The sequence below is a fragment of the Heteronotia binoei genome, chromosome 2, assembly GCF_032191835.1.
Source record: "Heteronotia binoei isolate CCM8104 ecotype False Entrance Well chromosome 2, APGP_CSIRO_Hbin_v1, whole genome shotgun sequence".
Lineage (NCBI taxonomy): Eukaryota > Metazoa > Chordata > Lepidosauria > Squamata > Gekkonidae > Heteronotia > Heteronotia binoei.
This window is the reverse complement of record NC_083224.1, coordinates 93,249,806-93,268,531: the sequence shown is the minus strand read 5'-3', so window position 1 is coordinate 93,268,531 and position 18,726 is coordinate 93,249,806. Positions and strand designations below refer to the sequence as shown.

The 18,726-nt window shown below is 51.2% G+C and overlaps 1 protein-coding gene across 2 annotated transcripts in view; it reads right to left on the bottom strand.

The window, feature by feature from the left end:
* Positions 1-18,726, bottom strand: part of TIE1 (tyrosine kinase with immunoglobulin like and EGF like domains 1) — a 43,401-nt gene that overhangs the window by 8,006 nt on the left and 16,669 nt on the right. Inside the window, exons 7-15 of one of the 2 annotated variants that reach the window (XM_060231638.1) lie at positions 16,466-16,594; positions 13,793-13,938; positions 11,890-12,034; positions 5,078-5,236; positions 4,331-4,468; positions 2,912-3,202; positions 2,175-2,465; positions 1,629-1,822; positions 1,255-1,465 (exon numbers count right to left, since the gene is read on the bottom strand). In XM_060231638.1, coding sequence (XP_060087621.1) covers positions 1,255-1,465; positions 1,629-1,822; positions 2,175-2,465; positions 2,912-3,202; positions 4,331-4,468; positions 5,078-5,236; positions 11,890-12,034; positions 13,793-13,938; positions 16,466-16,594 — 1,704 coding nt within the window. The remainder of the gene's footprint in view (positions 1-1,254; positions 1,466-1,628; positions 1,823-2,174; positions 2,466-2,911; positions 3,203-4,330; positions 4,469-5,077; positions 5,237-11,889; positions 12,035-13,792; positions 13,939-16,465; positions 16,595-18,726) is intronic. The other variant, XM_060231640.1, reaches the window with a different exon arrangement.

Here is an 18,726-nt window from a genome sequence, read left to right as displayed (position 1 = left end):
TGGCTCTGTTGTAGAAGAGCAGGCAGGATTTTACCCCACAGATTCCTGGGATTCATAATTTTACAGTTAAAAATTCTGCTAAAGATCTCTAGATCTCTTCACAGTATATGATTTCTCAAGGAGAAGAATGACTTTTAAATCAGTCCTGCCTTATGAGCAGATATGGAAGGAGAGTCTAGTGAGTTTATCATTTGTCTGGACATCTGCCATGCCCACAACAGAAAGTATGGATGTGCATGTATGTGTGTGAGGGCACACCACTCTGTCCAGACCCCACTACCAAGAGAACAGGGAATCAGATTGGCATGTAAGTTTCTTGCACACTAGCATGGGAGTCTGACTGTTCTTGCAGCTATGTCATCGTAGTCACAGTGGTTCCAAGCTGGAAGGAGCCTTATAGGCCATCTCATCTAACCCTAAATACACAGCTAGAACACAGCTGAGAGGTGATATGATCATCATCTTCAAATACTTGAAGGGTTGTCATATAGATGATGGTGCAGAACTGTTTTCCATTGCCCCAGAAGATAGGACTAGAACCAATGGATTAAAATTAAATCAAAAGAGTTTCTGGCTCAACATTAGGAAGAACTTCCTGACAAAATGGTTCCTTAGTGGAAGAGGCTTCCTCAGGAAGTGGTGGGCTCTCCTTTCTTGTAGGTTTTTAAACAGAGGCAAGATGGCCATCTGACAGCAATACAGATCCTGTGAATTTAGGGGGAGGTATTTGTGAATTTCCTGCATTATGCAGAAGAAGAAGAAGATATTGGATGTATATCCCGCCCTCCACTCCAAAGAGTCTCAGAGCGGCTCACAATCTCCTTTACCTTCCTCCCCCACAACAGACACCCTGTGAGGTGGGTGGGGCTGGAGAGGGCTTTCACAGCAGCTGCCCTTTCAAGGACAACTTCTGCCAGAGCTATGGCTGACCCAAGGCCATGCTAGCAGGTGCAAGTGGAGGAGTGGGGAATCAAACCCGGTTCTCCCAGATAAGAGTCCACACACTTAACCACTACACCAAACTGCAGGGGGTTGGACTAGATGTCCCTGGAAGTCCCTTCCAACTCTATGAGTCCATGATTCCAAAAATATGCCTATCCAACCTCTGCTTGAAAACTTGAACAATGGATTGTTCCCACACTCCCCCCCCCCCCAGGTTACATCTTACCATTAGGACGTTTCTCCTAATGTTCAACAAAAATCTAGTCTCCTGGAACTGAAGTCAATTGCATTTACTCTTGTGCAACATCTCACCCTTCAACATCTTGATAGCTGCATTCATTCGGAGTCCATCTTTCTTGATCATGGCCCGGATGACTTGTCCAAAGTTCCCTTCCCCTATCATGTCCTCAAACTTAATGTCTTCCCATTCCAGAATAGGGTAGCTAAGCGGCTCAGGCTGTGGCTTTGGCCGACGCGTCAGGGTCAGTGTGCCTGAATTGAACTGCAGAATGGTCTCTTCTCCCTGTGAGAAGGTTTGTGGAAAATATGTTGGCAGCATGGTGCACCCAGCAGGGAAGGAAGCTAGTAAAACAAGGGTGCCCGAAGGATGGGCAGTGGGATTCTTAGGGAAGAAGCTTTTGGATTTAAGGTCAGAGGAGAGATGGGTCAGGGACAATATCACTCACAGATCCTGACTGGTAGGTGAAAGTGCGACGTCGGTGGAAGAAGTTCTTCTTGATGAGGAAAAGGGCAAGAAGGGCAAAGAGTATTGTCAGGCAGGTGACAGAGACAGAACCCACAATGGCTAACAGTAACTGCTGGTCCAGATTGGATGGGGACAAGTTCTTGCTCTCCAAAGTGGGCACTTGGCTCAGGGCTCCTGCAGGAAAGGTGGAAACAAGATGTTTTGCAGCTGTGCCTGATGTTGTGATGAAGACAGTACTGCCAAGTACAGAGCACAGCAGAGACAAAAGCCATTGCCTTCCACAGGCTCTTTGGCCATCTGCCAGCACAGGGGGATCAGGGCTTCAGAGCTGGACTATTGCAATTTGTTGTTTGCCAGGAGCCAATTGAACTAGCATGCTGGCCAGTCTGACTACTGGGTGTTCCTGGGATGTGCTGTAGGGATGATGGTGGCTTATTTATGCCAGCATTCTCCCCACTGTGTAGCCTTTTCCCCTTGAATCCTACCCACTAGGACAGCCAGCCAAACTTGCCCTGGGTCCACTCACCATCACCTAGAATTGCAGCTCTCACAGGCTTGCTCCACTCGCCTGGCACATGAGAATTGGCTCGCACCCGGAACTGGTAGGATGTGCTGGCATTTAGCCTTGTGATGATCTTTGTAGTCTCCCAGCCATTGTCTGTGTCCATCCACTGAGGCTCACTGTTACCCCCCAGCTGTTGCACCTCCACAGTGTACTTGATGATGCCACCATTGGGGTACTCGGGGGGCTGCCAGGTGAGCTGGATGGTGCTGTCAGCGAGGGGCTCCATTGAAAGAGACCGCGGGGATGAGGGGCCTGGGGGGGCAAGTAGTACAGTTGTTGGAATTGCCATCCACTCTCCAGATGCTGTGAATGCATGCCGTGCCAACTCAGGGCACTTAGGGCCCTTTAATGCATTGAATAGCCTGCTGCAGAGAGGGTTGATTAAAGCAAGATCACTAAGGCACCAGAAAACAATGAACAGCTGCAGGACAGGGTACTCCAGGCCCCTGCTCAGTTTCCCAGGGCAGCACCCAGAAATCAAGGACTAATGCTTTCGTAAGAGCTAAAATTGTTGCATATATAGAACCATGAATGTATCATGTCAAATAGAATGTATCATGTCAATAGGCTTTTTCAGATCAATGGAGTTTGGGAGTGGCTGGCAATCACAGTGCTGTGGATTATGTCCACCCATCCTAGGTTCAAGGAGCCTTCCCACTTCCACCAGGGAACATCCAAATGGCACATCTCATACTCACCTTTGCTATTGATCTTGATCTTGTACAGGTCAGAGGGAGGTCCCAGTCTGGTGCAGTGATAGGCTAGCACCTCCAGGCTGTAGTCCTTGTTGAACTTCAAGTTTGGAATCCTGGCAGATTGTACAATGATGGAAGAGATGTTTTCCTGATGTATGAGCATCTTAGTTGAATCATAGAGCCGGACCAAAAATCCAGTGGCCACATTGTCACTATTGGGTAAATTCCAGTTCACATAAAGTGTATTTCTTCCTTCAACAAAGGAACTTTCAATCACAGGTTTAGATGTTGGCTCTGTATGAAACGGATATATAAAGGCAACGTTGATATTCTGAGACAATTTCACTTCAGCCTGGACCAGTTTTAATGCAACATACGACTACAGGCTACCTATCATTTAGTGTCAACAGTGCTCTAGATGCTGTACAGAATTTGAAAGTGACAAGCCCTGTCACAGAAGTCTTACAAAACTAGAAGGCAAAATGCTGTCACTTGCAACTTCAAATATTGCAAAAATGTGTTCTTTTTCATCACCCTCTAGTATAATGTGTTGACTCTTAGAATGCAGCAGACAGATGTGTTTGGAGAGGGGCAGAGCCTCAGCTGGGTATAATGCCACAGAATCCATCCTCCAAAGCAACCGTTTCTCCAGAGGAACTGATCTTTGTAGTCTGGAAATCAGTTTAAATCCTAGGAGACTTCCAGCTCCCCCCTGGAGATTAGCGAAACTATAGGATCTTAGCGTACAGCTGTGTAAATTAAAAAAACACTAAGAGACACCATAATTTTTAAACAAAAAGACAGTGTAAATGTAGAGGTCAGTGGTGTACTGACAAAACTTGCACATAGAACTTCAAATAGAAAGCATGTAGCAAAAAAACATAAACAGAAGACAGTTCAAAAGCAGTCTTTCCAATCACAAAGAAGTGACAATAGTCCAGTATTTAGTTCATGGAACTAAAAGAAGCCTTTCCAAAAACGTCTGGAACCCAATCTTTACAATACATTCACAGGAGACCAACAAGGGCAGAACCTGGAAATCTGAACCTTGTTGGTCTCCTTTGAATGTATTGTAAAGATTGGGTTCCAGTGATAAATAAGCCTCCAAACTGAAGAAAGGTGGATGAAACATCTTGATATCTAGAACAGATGTCTTTGGAAGGACTTCTTTTAGTTCCAAGAACTAAATACTGGACTATTGTCACTCCTTTGTGATTGGAAAGACTGCTTTTGAACTGTCTTCTGTTTATGTTTTTTTGCTACATGCTTTCTATTTGAAGTTCTATGTGCAAGTTTTGTCACTACACCACTGACCTCTATATTACACTGTCTTGTTGTTTAAAATTTATGGTGTCTCTTAGTGGTTTTTTTTATTTACCCACCTGGAGACTGGCAACTCTACTTTGAACATCAGCTACTCACCTTGGCACTCTGTTACCATGACAGCCTGAGGTCCCATGGCACCTTCTCCTTTTTCCCCAGGGCGTGTTAGCTGAACCTTAACAAGATAGGCAGTGACAGGTCGGAGGTTCATCAGGGTGATATTCTGGATACTGTCAACTGTTGACCAGATTACAGCCCATTAGTGGAGAGTCTCATGCTAGAGATTGGTACACACATTTCTGCTACTGAGAACCATGCAGCAGGACCCTTTGTGTGGGTTTAGTGTGGGATCCAGAGCTCTGTGTTCTTTGTGCTATACCTAATGTTCTCTTCTCTGCTTACAACAGGTAAGTATCTCTCCAATGTCATGGCTGTTTTTGAAATATAGCAAGTATAACTGAAAACCCTTTTCAGCCTTTCTCCTGCTGCTGGTGTATATATTTTGAAAATAGAAAGGCACTTCAAAACATGTTTATACTAGCTTTCTGAAATGACTGATGGCCATGCAGGAAAGCTGGTCTATACTGTGTTCTTTATTATGTATATATGATTTTTGTCTCAGATGTGCCAGCTACACCTTACTGTGTAGTGGCACACCCCAGAAGAAAATGTGCATCTTTGTGATCAGTTGAGCTGACAATATTTTGCTTCACTCAGTGGCCTCTCTTGGGACCTTTTCTGTATAGCTGAGAACTGCAGCTATAGCAGGCACAGACTGAAGACAGCCCTGCAGTGAGTGCTCAGGTGTGGAATGACAGCACCAGCCAGGTGCATTAAATCCCTTACCTACAATGGATGACCAATGAGATGTGTCATCATTTAACCTATAAAGAACCTTGATAGAGATGATAGGTCCATCACCCGAGAAATGTTCCACAGGGGATATCACAAGCTGCCGACTCTGCTTGGCTAGAAGCCTGGGAGGGCTGAGTGGGACAGGAGGCACTAGGAAAGAACAGAACCAATGTTGAAGAACTTTCAAAAAGCAAAGTTGGCAAAGAACACGCAGGTATTCCCTTTGTCTTTCTGAGACAGGTGTTTTGAACTATTAAAACAGATCCACACCATCTATTTGTCATGCAATCATTTTCCTGGCTCAAACTATGTGTTTGTCCCGCCCAGCCCGGGCAGGGACTGCGCGGAGGAGACCCCCCGGCGCCTGCCAGCCGCTCCAAGCCCCCGGCATCGCCCCAAGAGCCCCCCCCACCTCTCCAAGCCCCTGTGGAGGCCCCACCCCTCACCTCGACTGACGGGGCGAAAGCAGCCACCCGAGCGACGCCCCCCAGACGGCGAGCCCGGCTTCGAGTCCGTGAGGTCTGGCCGGGGCAAGACGCCGGAGAGCAAGAGGGAGAGCCATTCAGCTCGTCGCAGCACGAGACGCTCCCTTGCAGCACGCCGCTGAGGGCTGGGACGCCTGAGGCACGCCCAGTCAGCCCGGCCCCGACGCACCTCTCCTGGGCGTCTGGGGCTTTGAAGGGGGGAGGAGCCAGAGAGGGGCAGGTCCTGGGAGGGGGGAGGATGGGTCGGGAAGCATAAAAGGAGGGAGGGAGGAGGTCGCTGAGGAGAGCTGGCTGATGCGCAAAGAGGCTGCCTCGCGAGAGAGAGGGACAGGAGCCATAGCACAGCCAGGAGGGAACGGGGGCCTGCGGTGAAGTAACCCAGTGCCCACCCCCCTGTTTCTGAGACCTCCGGGGAACGCCCCAGAGTGCCCGGGTGGGGCAACGGCGACGCCGGGGGACCGGGAGGGGCACCAAAGACCTGACAACGTGGTGGAGAATGCGGGCACTCTCCCGAGCCTAGGACGACCACGCCCCCATATTCCGGCCCCGCCCGGGTGGCACTCAAGCCGAGTGGCGACCCCAACCATTGAGCCGGAGTCCAGCGAGTCGTCGACGGACGAGTCAAGTGAGGACTCCGTGATACACGTGGGGCGGACCGCCGCCATGGACACTAACCCCGCCCCCGTGGATTTGGCCCAGTTCGGGCAGTGGCTCGCAGACCACCAGGCGCAGCTCCTACGGGAGGTCACCCAGCAGCAGACGGCGGCCCAAGCCACCCTCGTGCGGGATCTTCACCAGGCCCTCCTCGCCCGCCCGGAGCCCGCAGGGCCAACACCATTCGGCGCCGGGAGGAGCCCCTGGCCCCCTCTAACGAAGCTGGGGGCGGAGGACGATGTCGAGGCATACCTGGAAGCGTTTGAGCGAGTGGCTGAGGCCGCTCATTGGCCCAGAGAGCAGTGGGCCTTTATTTTGGGACCCTACCTGACCGGGGAGGCCCAAGCTGCCATGAAGGCCCTGGAGCGGGCTCAGGCGGCGGACTATACAGCGCTCAAGGCAGCCATCCTGGACCGCCTGGAGATCACGCCTGAGGCCCACCGCCAGAAGCTGCGTTCCTGGCTGCCTACGGGGGAGACGCGACCACGCTCAGCAATAGCGACCCTCAAGGATGCCGCCACCCGGTGGCTCAACCCCACCACCAGCGACGGGCGGCGCATCGTGGAGCTGGTGGTAGTGGAGCAGCTGCTGCAGGTGCTGCCGCCGCGTACCCGCCATTGGGTGGCCTGCTGGAAGCCAACCCGTCTCAGCGAGGTCCAGGAGCTGTGGGAGAACTTTCAGGCCGCCGACCACCGCGGCCTGCCCTTCCGCGCAGAGGGCGGCAAGCCAGGGAAGGGCTTGCCCCCACCCGGCGGACGGGCCGCCCCAGGAGCGACACCCGGGAGGGCGCCCGGGGCCGGAGACCGGGGGGGCCGGGCGCGGACGCCGCCGGCCCGTGCCACGCCGGGGTGGTGGAGGCCCGGAGCACGCCCGGCGCTACCCGGACTTGGTCTACGCCCCGGAGGCCGCGAGGGGGAGAAGGAGGGGCACCCGCCGCCGGAGGCCCGCCGTCCAGCAGGAGACATAGGGCCCTGCTTCACCTGTGGCCAGTGGGGCCATCTCAAACGCGAGTGCCCCCTGATGGAGTGCGACGTGAGCTGGGAAGAGTCCTGGCAGACGGCTGAGGCGGGGGCTCGCCCCCCCCCCTGGACGATCCCGGTGTCCTTGGGAGGGCGGCAACTGCAGGCCATGGTCGACAACGGCAGCTCGCTGTCTATGATACGAGCCCACTTGGTGCCCGCCCCGCTGCCTGTCATCCGCACCGCCGCCATCCGGTGCGTCCATGGGCACATCGAAAGAAGCCCGGTGGTGTCCATCCCACTGAAATACTTAGGCCGCTACTGGAGCGTGCCGGTCGCCAAAGTAAGCAGCCTGCCCTACCCAATACTGCTCGGGCGGGACGCTCCGCGTTTTGGCGACGTAGTGGAAGCAGCCAACCCCGGCCGACCAGGCCAGCCTGCCGGGGCCGGTTATGATGACGCCGCCCCCGCTGGGGAGACAGAGGACAGCGACCCCGGGGAGGGCCCGTCCAACGCAGAACGTCCCGTGGCGGGGGGCCGAGAGGCGTGGCCGGCGGACCCGCAGTTCGTGGAGGCTCAGGCCGAAGACGAAGAATTGGAGGTGCTGCGGCGGCACGAAGCAGTCCGAGACGGGGTGGTTGTAGACGAGCGCCGGAGCCGGCGCCTCCCTCGAATCATCCGGGAAGAGGGCGTGTGGTTCAGAGAGGTAAAAGGGCGGCTGGGCCCCGGGAAGCAGCTGTTGGTCCCTCACAGGTACCGGCCCGAGGTCCTGAAGGGCGCCCACGACCACCAATGGGCGGGCCACCAGGGGGTGAAGAGTACTCTGACCCGGGTGCTAGCCAACTTCTTCTGGCCTTCCGTAGCCCGGGAGGTCCAGGCCTACTGTCGCTCCTGCGGTATCTGCCAACGCCTCGCGTCTAGGGCCGAGCCGCAAGCCCCCCTAGCCCCCTTGCCCATAGTGGGGGTCCCGTTCGAACGAGTGGCTATGGACTTTGTCGGGCCCCTACCCCGCACCCCACGTGGGGCCCGCTACATCCTGGTCCTCATGGACTACGCCACCCGGTACCCGGAGGCTATCCCCCTGCCCACCATGAAGAGCGCGGGCGTGGCCAGGGCCTTGATGCACTATTTCGCACATGTGGGGTTGCCCCGGGAGATACTCACAGACCGAGGCACACCCTTCACGGCGAGCCTCATGCGGCAGGTGTGCCAGGCGCTGCACATCAAGCAGCTCTTCACCTCCGTCCACCACCCCCAGACTGACGGGCTGGTGGAGCGGATGAACCAGACCCTGAAGGCCATGCTGAGGAAGACAGCAGATGACCACCCCACTGCCTGGGACCTCTATGTGGACCCGCTGGTCTTTGCCATCCGAGAGACGCCCCAGGCATCCCTGGGGTATTCCCCGTTCGAGCTGCTGTACGGGCGGCAACCCCGGGGCATCCTGGGCCTGCTCGGAGAGCAGTGGGTGCAAGGCAGAGCAGTGCCGGGAGAGGCCCCGGAGGAGTACGTCAGGCAGCTGCAGGGACGCCTAGAAGACGTGCGGCGGGAGGCCCGGGAGAACCTCGCACAGGCCCAGGAGGTCCAGAAGAGGCGTTATGACAAGGGCGCTAGGGCCCGCGGGTTCCAGGCGGGAGACGATGTCCTGGTCCACAGGGGAGCGATGGGCCAGAGCCAGGGGGACCCGTGGCGGGGACCCTTCCAAATCACCCGAGTCCTGGGTCCCCTGACGTACGAGGTCCAGTGCGGGCCTCGTGCTCGCCAAAGGAAGACCCTCCATGTGAACAGCCTAAAGGCCTGGGTGCGGCGGGAGGCGCAGCCGGAGCAGGGGCTCGTGGCCGAAGATCCGGGCGAGCTCCCGGACGGAACCCTGCCCTGGACGACCGCGGGGGGCGCCGGGGGAGGCCCGGTGTTGGACGCCGCTCTCACCCCCAGCCAGCGACAGGAGCTGCAGAAGGTCCTGGCCGAGTGCCCGACGGTATTCTCCGACCAGCCGGGCCTGACCACCCTGGTCAAGCACCGGGTAGTAACCCCTGCAGGCCAGGTGGCACGCGCCCGGTGGAGGCCCGTCCCACAGAAGCGCTGGGACGTGATCGCCCGGGAGGTAAGGGAGATGCTGCGCCTCGACGTCATCGAACCATCACAGAGTGAGTGGCGCAGCCCGGTGGTCCTGGTGCCAAAGCCCGACGGCAGCGTGCGCTTCTGTGTGGACTATCGGGAAGTGAACAAACTGGCCAAATTCGATGCCTACCCGATGCCGCGGGCCGATATCCTAATCGACCAGCTGGGGGAGGCCCGGTACCTCTCCGCCCTGGACCTCACCAAGGGCTATTGGCAGGTGCCCATGCACCCGGCCGACAGAGAAAAGACCGCTTTCGCCACCCCACAAGGCTTGTTCCAATTCAAGCGCATGCCCTTTGGCTTGAATGGGGCTGCGGCCACATTCCAGCGGCTGGTGGACAAGGCCCTAGCCCAATGCGAGGGTTTCGCTCGGGCCTATATCGACGACATCGTGGTGTGCAGTCCCACCTGGGAGGCCCACCTGCTCCACCTCCGCCAGGTACTCCACGCCCTGCAGGCCGCCGGGCTCCACGCTAACCCGCGGAAAAGCCGCCTCGGCTTCCAGGAGCTAAAATATCTAGGGTTCCTGGTAGGGAAAGGCCAACTCCGACCCCTGCCCGAGAAGGTCGTCACCCTGGAGCAGCAGCCCCGCCCGCGCACCAAGAAGCAGCTACGGCGCTTCTTGGGATTCGCGGGCTATTACAGCAAATTTATCCCCAACTTTGCGGCAGTGGCCACCCCGTTGACGGACTGCCTGCGGAAGGCGTGCCCGAACGTCCTCCAGTGGGGGCCAGCCCAAGACGCAGCGTTTGAGGCACTGCGTACGAGCCTCTCCCGAGACCCCGTGCTGAGAAACCCGGACTTCTCCCAGCCCTTTGTGTTGCACACAGATGCTTCGGGGACCGGTATCGGGGCAGCCCTGCTCCAGGGGGGCCCTGGGGACGAACGCCCGGTCCTATTCATCAGCCGCAAGCTCCTGCCCGCCGAGCGGGCGTACTCCACCGTAGAAAAGGAGGCCCTGGCGGTCAAGTGGGCCGTCGGGGCATTGAAATTCTACCTCACCAACAACCCTTTCCGGTTGGTGGTGGACCACGCCCCCCTGCTGTGGATGTCGAGGATGAAGGACTCCAATGACCGAGTCCTTCGCTGGTATATGTCTCTTCTCCCCTTTTCTTTCACAGTGCACCATCAAGCCGGGGCCGACCACCGCGTGGCCGACTACCTCTCCCGGGTCTTCGAGGAGGAAGCGGAGAAGCAAGGGACACGGGGGGGGGTGTGTCCCGCCCAGCCCGGGCAGGGACTGCGCGGAGGAGACCCCCCGGCGCCTGCCAGCCGCTCCAAGCCCCCGGCATCGCCCCAAGAGCCCCCCCCACCTCTCCAAGCCCCTGTGGAGGCCCCACCCCTCACCTCGACTGACGGGGCGAAAGCAGCCACCCGAGCGACGCCCCCCAGACGGCGAGCCCGGCTTCGAGTCCGTGAGGTCTGGCCGGGGCAAGACGCCGGAGAGCAAGAGGGAGAGCCATTCAGCTCGTCGCAGCACGAGACGCTCCCTTGCAGCACGCCGCTGAGGGCTGGGACGCCTGAGGCACGCCCAGTCAGCCCGGCCCCGACGCACCTCTCCTGGGCGTCTGGGGCTTTGAAGGGGGGAGGAGCCAGAGAGGGGCAGGTCCTGGGAGGGGGGAGGATGGGTCGGGAAGCATAAAAGGAGGGAGGGAGGAGGTCGCTGAGGAGAGCTGGCTGATGCGCAAAGAGGCTGCCTCGCGAGAGAGAGGGACAGGAGCCATAGCACAGCCAGGAGGGAACGGGGGCCTGCGGTGAAGTAACCCAGTGCCCACCCCCCTGTTTCTGAGACCTCCGGGGAACGCCCCAGAGTGCCCGGGTGGGGCAACGGCGACGCCGGGGGACCGGGAGGGGCACCAAAGACCTGACAGTGTTATTTCCAATTATTTTTTAGGTTTCTTAATTTGAAAATTAATACCACATCCAGGCCTCCTTTTGAGCAGGAGCTCAAAAGAACAGAGCTCCAGAACCTCTAAATTTTATTGTGCTCTTTCTTTCTTATCCCTCCCCCATACTTGCTTCTGTGCTCCATTATTCAAATCCCCTGTGAGAATTTTGTTGAACTCTCTAAGATTTGACATACTTTCTAATATCTTTCCCCACAAAAAAAGGGAAAATAACCAAAACATATAAAGCAGACAGCTGGAAATCTTCATCATGACACTGTGGCCACATAGGAGAAAGTAATTTTAAAAGTATGATGGGGGTACGGTTTTATTATGACAATTATAATTCAAGAAGCATTTTAAGGTGGATGCTGAGCTGATATAATTTAATACACCTTCTGGTGATGTCAGGGGTGTGTGGCATATGTAAATGTGTTGTGATAATAAGTTTCAGCACCACTTTTTCTATGAAATGACATCTGACCATATCAAAGAGGTTTTACATGTTATCTGGATAGATATCTTAAGACAGTCACTCAAGAGTTTGGGCTAACATCTTTTTTAATTTTACAACTCTCTGTGTGGTGACATTTCAGTCCTGTGCAGCCAAAGATGCTCTCTGTTATGACTTTGTATTTCCCAGAAGCAGAGGACAGCACAGCTCTAGCCTGCAAATTTCACCTGACTTGCCTTCTTACCTTTCACAGTGACCTTGAACTTGCCACTGTCCTGCCCACCTGTGGTAGAGACACGACACTCCCAGAAGTTAGTGTCAGAGAGAACAAGCGGTGGCACCCGAAATTCACAGGTAGTCATGTCCTTTTCCATTATAGCTTTGATGGGCTGAACAGGAAAGAATAACACAGTGATTTCTTTACAGAAAATAATATTGCAGTAATTTCTTGTCCCAGTATCTTACTTTCATGTAATTGTGGGGGAAAATATTTACTTGAGTGTTGGAGGCTGGCCTTGTACCCACTCTTAACAGCACCTAAATGCAAAAATATTAAAAGCAGCCTTCATGAACTCATTTGGATAAGTAAAGAGAATGTCTATGACTAAATTTTTGTAGTCAAATTGCATTGCTTGATAGTTGCCTCTTGCTATTAGATTACATTGTTTTACATCATTTTATGCCTTGAGACTCCATGGGAAAGATGGATAAGTTTAAGTGAATAAATAAAAACCCCACTTAGAGCACAGGATAGCAGAAACTGCTTGGCTGTGTTTCAAGTCTGGGTCAGGATAATCAAGGTCCGGGAAATGTAAAATCTGTTTTTACTGCTCTGATGTAATAGTACTTGCTTTGGGATAGTTGCTAAGGGCCTGCCCTCTTCTTCCTTCAGCTCTGTCCTTTTTTAATCTAATGAAGCCTTTCATGTGGGCCTAACATTGTAGGAGATATAGTACAACAGGAGCAAAAGGTCCCAGTGCACCTTTTCCAATGTGTTCTCCTTGTCACTTACTTTATTCTTGTTTTTGTTTAATGTGTTCAGGGGTAATAGAAAGGTTGTCATTTCATAATGAGTTCATTGGCTCTTCGTTATGTAGATGCAAGATGGAAGCTTTGGCCAAATACTTTATTAACACTGACTGATTTCACACTAACCTTGCTCTGTGGCAGGCTTCCCCTTTTTTCTGGAGCAAGCTTAGCGATTTCGCACAAGCTGGTCCACATCACCATTTTTTATCGTGGCAACCCCCGATTTGACACATGGCAATGTAAACCTGAAAAAACAGGATTACGTTGCTGCTCATCAAGTTGGGGATCACCACGACAAAAAATGGCAGTGTGGAGCAGCTTGTGCAAAATCACTACACTTGCTCTGGAGAAAAGAGAAAGCTTGCCGTGGAGCAAGGTTAGTGTGAAATCAGTCACTGATGTTCTTTCCTTGGGAACTGTAGTTCTGAGAGGTGGACTGGAAAAGTTTAACAGAAAATTCTTGATACTCTCACCAAACTACAGTTCCCAGGATTCTTTGGAGGAAACCTGGTTAATTTATTTCTTTAAAATACTTGTACCCTGCCTTGCTCCATATCTATGGAGTTGGCAGCTTACAGTAGCAGAGCCACAGATTCTAAAATACAACAATAAAATACAAATCCAAAATCAAATGTTGAACTGGGATAAAACTGTCAAAGGTATGTAGTGCAGATGTGCCCTTTGCTGTGTAATGGGAAAGTGGGAAGTAGAATGGAACAATTATCTTTCTTGTTTACATCAAGAAAGGCAGGTGAAAATATTTAAAGAAATAAAATATCGGGGCTTAATTCACGCATAATGCAAAAGCATGGTTTATTTTAACTGTGTTTAGTATGATGTCTGAATGGAGCTTTATGTACTTCTTGTGATCCAGCCACTTTCCTTTCCATGTCCCTTTTATTTATCCATCCTAAGTATATTTATGAACTTGGGTGGCCTTGCTAACAAGTATCAATAAACACAGCAAAATACCCTTTGGTTTAATTAACAGGAAGAAAATCTCAGAGTCTGAACTTGGGGGGATTGCAGAGAGAATATGATTTAGCTCATAAGTAGGGAGGGAGCAGGACATCTATATCCACACCCAGGAACTGGTTTAAGTCACTGTGTTGCCTTACCATGAGCACTGTTCCATCAGCCTTGCGCAGTTCAATGCTGTCACGCACAGGGAGCGGGTTGCCTGTTGCCACACAGCTAACTACAGGTTGAGAGTCTTGATTAAACTCCAGGTATGAGACCAAGTTGATGATCTGGGGGATCCGGTCTTGGCATAGAATATCATAATAAAAATTAAAGTTATTGCAGTATTAATAACAAAAAATGTTAAAACATTCAATGTGTTTTAACTAGGGATGCCAGCCTCTGGGTGGGACCCGGGGATCCACCAGAATTACACATCTCCAGATTACAGAGATCAGTTCCTCTAGAGCACCGTTTCCCATTTGTAGGGTCGGGACCCGGTACCAGGCCACGGAAGCCTCACTACTGGGTCACAGAAAAGCCAAAGCTAGCCCCACCCCCAGCAAAGCATGACCTTTGCTCTGCTTCCTTCCTTCCACCATCTCTCTGTTGTGCAGAGCTAGCCTTGAAGACTGACACAGGCAGCAAAGCCTGAGCTCTGTTTGGCTTCCTTCCTTCCCCCGTCTCTGTGTTGTGCAGAGAGGAGCTGGGCTGCCTCTCCTTCCTTCTCCCCCTCTCCCAGTGTTTGATAGAAAAGCTGGTGTCCACTGGCACTTTAAACCCATGAAATGTTCTTCAAGGTATGAGCTTTCATGTGCCTTGCAGTATGTTCTTTTGGGGAGATTTCCTGGGAGGCCTGGGCGACAAAGAAGGGGTATGTGTTTTTTTTCAGCTGGGAGGGGCAGGGAGTGGGCATTCCAGTAGCTGTTTTTTTCCCCAAACAACCCCTGAGCAGAATTATTGCTGGCTCGGGTAATCAGATGGTGAGTAAAGCTTTTTTCCCCTTTGTCCCCCCTTCTTTCTTTTTCCATCTGCAAGAGATGCTCTGTTTGTATTCTTGGTGCTTGGGGTGGGGGGGAAGCAACAGTGGGAGGGCTTCTAGTGCCCTGACCCAACTGGTGGACATTTTGGTGCTTTTGGGGCATTGTATGAGAGAATTTTGGACTGGATGGTCCACTGGTCTGATCCAACATGGCTTCTCTTATATTCTTATGTTTTTTCTTTCCATGTCTTTCTTTTCTTTTCTTTTCCTTCCATTTCATTCTTTCCCTTTCTTTCTTTCCTTCCATTTTTACTGGATGAAACTTTTCTGTTCATCATACTGTTGTTGCAGACATAGGAGCTCTGTCAATGAAAAATTGGCACCCCCAGTTGTAGCCAGCTGGCCTTTCTATGAGATTTCTGTGTGAGTGAGTGAGAGTTAGAGGTGTGGGGCAGAAAGAGATTATTGGAGATTACTGCTGTATATTTCAACAGCACTGGAAGTGATGGTACTATGAACTTGGCACCATTTTACTGGTTCTGCTTTTAACAGCTGTCTGATACCAAAATTAAATTCCTCCTGTAGATATTAAAAAGGATGAAAGAAGTTCACTGGCTAAATATCTGCACAACAGCTTGCTTTTAAAGGCATGGGAAACATAGTCAGTAAAAACCTGCAAGCCCCTCATAAAAATCCTTTTTTGGGGGATTACTGCAGAAAAGCTTGTATGAACTTTATATGACTTGAAATTGATTCATTAATTGCAGTACAATTCTCTGCTACCTTTCACAGCAATTTTCCAGTGTTTCAGTCAAGGAAAAGTATGAAAAATAGCTGTCAAAAGATTTTCTTGAAACCAAGCAAGCTTGATTATAGCTTTAGGCAGGTTCCAGTAGTAGCAGCTGAAGGGAGGGCCTACTAAATGTGTCAGCATATTTTGAGGTACAGCAGCTGCCAGGGCCCAGTGTGGGTGGTACACAGCACTGGCATTCCTGACGGCAATGGCAACAGAACTTCCAACTGCATACACTGGCCAGTGCTGTTGAGGAAGGGGTGTGTAGGCGGTGCAGGCAATTGAACATGGGCATTAGGAGTGCTTGCAAGCTGGAGAAGAACACACAAACAGATAGGTGCATGCAAATGTGAGGGTGGAAAGAGAGGACCCTGGGAATGTATGAAAAAGTTGCAGACCACCCACATTCCACCCCCATTTTGGCTCAGCACGAGTTTCAGAAAGATTTTTCTGAAAACGAAGTTACTTCAGAAGAAGAGGCAGGTTTGAAGGAGTGCCCTAGAAGTGACATCACAGGGAAGGGTGGAGTTTTGGTTTAGGTGGAGTTTTGGTTCAGTGTGCCCTGGAAGTGACATTACTTGGCCCTTGACCTGGAAGTGACACCACAGGAAATGACATAATTCCTGTCTCCCAACTCCACCCCCAAAGTCTCATGGCTCCACCCCCAAATTTTAGTGGGCCATGAAGGATATGTAAAAATAACCGGGCCACGGGAAAAAAAAGTTTGGGAAACCCTGCCCTAGAGAAAACAGATGTTTTGGAGGGTGGAGTGTATGGAGGGCGAAGTGACTTGCTGAGGTCCCTGTCCTCCCCAGGCTTTATCCCCAAATCTCCAGGAGTTTCCCAACCTGGAGCTGGCAACCCTGCACTCTCATCCCCCACTGGTCGCCAGGAGAGATGTGGCAACCCTGTCTTTATCCTGTTTTCACTGTTTTCATCTACAGCTGCACAGTAAATGGTGCCCCTGCCACATTTCTGTTCAGCAGCATTTTGATATAATGACCAACTGCAGCTACTCCTATTGCCCCTGCAGTACATATTCTGAGATGCATTTACCTGACTTTTCACAACGTTGTCCATGCCAACCAGATGGGCAAATACACCCACTGAACCGGTTACAAGTACCTCCATTTTGGCAGTGGCACTCCAGGGCACAGTCAGGGCCAAATGTCCTATGGTTACAAGCTGTGGGAAGAACACAAGAAGCCAAGCTCAGCCTGTCTCCAGAGACGGAATTCATGGGTCGACTCTAGAATATCTAATAGGTGTCACACATGCCACTTAAAGTGCATTTGAACCTATTTACCCACCAGAGCTGTTTTGAATGTGCTTGTATCATCATATACATGAAGATGGAGTTACTATCACCTTTCAATCTTTACAAAAATCAAAAGAGCCCTACTGGTTCAGAGTAAAGGTCCTTCTATAATCCAACATCCTGTTCTTCCCAGTTGACAGCTAGAAACCCCTGAAAGGAGGGGAGAAAAGCCAAAGTCTTCCCATGGTCTTGCTTCCCAGCAACTGATTACATATATCTTTGGGATACCTCTTGATTCTAGATCAGGTGGGCCAAGATGGCCAGGATACCTGGTTTGGACTCTGGACTTTGAAACTCTGTTGGGCTCAGTTAACATCTAAATCCAGTTAACATCTGGATTTAGAGAACAAATGCTTGTGAATGAGCTTAGGTTAGATATTTAGCTTTTATGATTTTGTCTTTTCTGTTCACTGCTCTTATATTGTATTTTCCTGCACATTCCTTTAATATCCCTTATTAATTATACTTTGTGGTGTTTTGGAGCTATGATAGTCTGTGGTGGCGGAATAAAACAAGAATCTAAAGGCACCTTAAAGACTTCAAAAATGTATTTCAACATCAGCTTTTGTGAGCCAGAAGTCATTTAATCAAATGCATGAAGTCTGTACATCCATTAGGCTGATGTAATTATATTAAAGACTGCAAACAACAGAAAAGCTCTGCCTTCCATATGGAGGCATTGGCCTGGGGCTTTTTCACATGCTCAGCTTATTTCTGCTTTTTTTGGGAGATGATCTACAGGCACCGGAATTGATTCGCATCCGGTTGTTCTGTACATCTTCCCTCCCTGTGCATTTTCAGTTGTGGAGTCAGTTTATTTTCTTCTGCATGTGCCTTCAATAATGAAGATTTTCAAGAGAGGGTGCTGTCATAACGGTGGAGACACTGGTGGTATCACTGGGACATTGGAACAGTAGGTTTAGCAGGCTATTTGAATTCCGACTTTTCATTTTAAAAGAAAAAGTTAATTTCTATTGCCTTGTGGAGGTATGAGGACAAAGGCATAAGGGAAAGAGCTAGAGATATTCCTCACAGAGATATGCTGCAAGGATGTGGCTAGTGACATCTTTTTTTAAAAAATGAAAGCTGGGAATTCAGAGAACCTTCTATGTCTATCATTACAATGTTCTAGTGATATGTTGATATTTTAGTGCCTTTTGTAAAAAAGAAAATAAATCGTCTGTCGGGGTGGAGGGGAGGAGAGGGAGCGGTTTGACCAGGACTGTTTAATCATCCTATTGTTGGCTGGAAATTGGGGGTAGGGTTGCCAATCCCCAAGTGGGGGCAGGGGATCCCCCGGTTTGGAGGCCCTCCCCCCACTTTAAGGTCGTCAGAAAGTGGGGGGAGGGGAGGGAAATGTCTGCTGGGAACTCTTATTCCCTATGGAGATTTATTCCTATAGAAAATAATGGAGAATTGATCCGCGGGTATCTGGGGCTCTGGGGGGGCTGTTTTTTGAGGTAGAGGCACCAAGTTTTCAATCTAGTGCCTCTCCCCAAAATAATCCCTAAGTTTCAAAAAGATTGAACCAGGGGGTCCAATTCTATGAGCCCCCAAAGAAAGTGCCCCTATCCTTCATTATTTCCTATGGAAGGAAGGCATTGAAAAGGTGTGCGGTTCCTTTAAATGTGATGGCCAGAACTCCCTTTGGAGTTCAATTATGCTTGTCACAGCTTTGATCTTGGCTCCACCCCCAATGTCTCCTGGCTCCACCCCCAAAGTCCCCAGATATTTCTTAAATTGGACTTGGCAACCCTAATTGAGGGGAATGGGCAGGGCAAGGAAAACTGGCATAACCTTTATGCCCAAGGGAAAAACGGACTCAAAATTGGCTTCCAGAAAAACATGAGGGTAAAAGTAGTCTCAAAGGAACCAGACCCTCCCCCCAAGAAAACTAAAGTGAAAACTAAAAGTACAAAAATGCATGTGGAAATCAGGGGATAAATGGAAGCAGCATAGGGCCAAAACTGATGATAAAAAGCCACATGGAAAAGCCCAT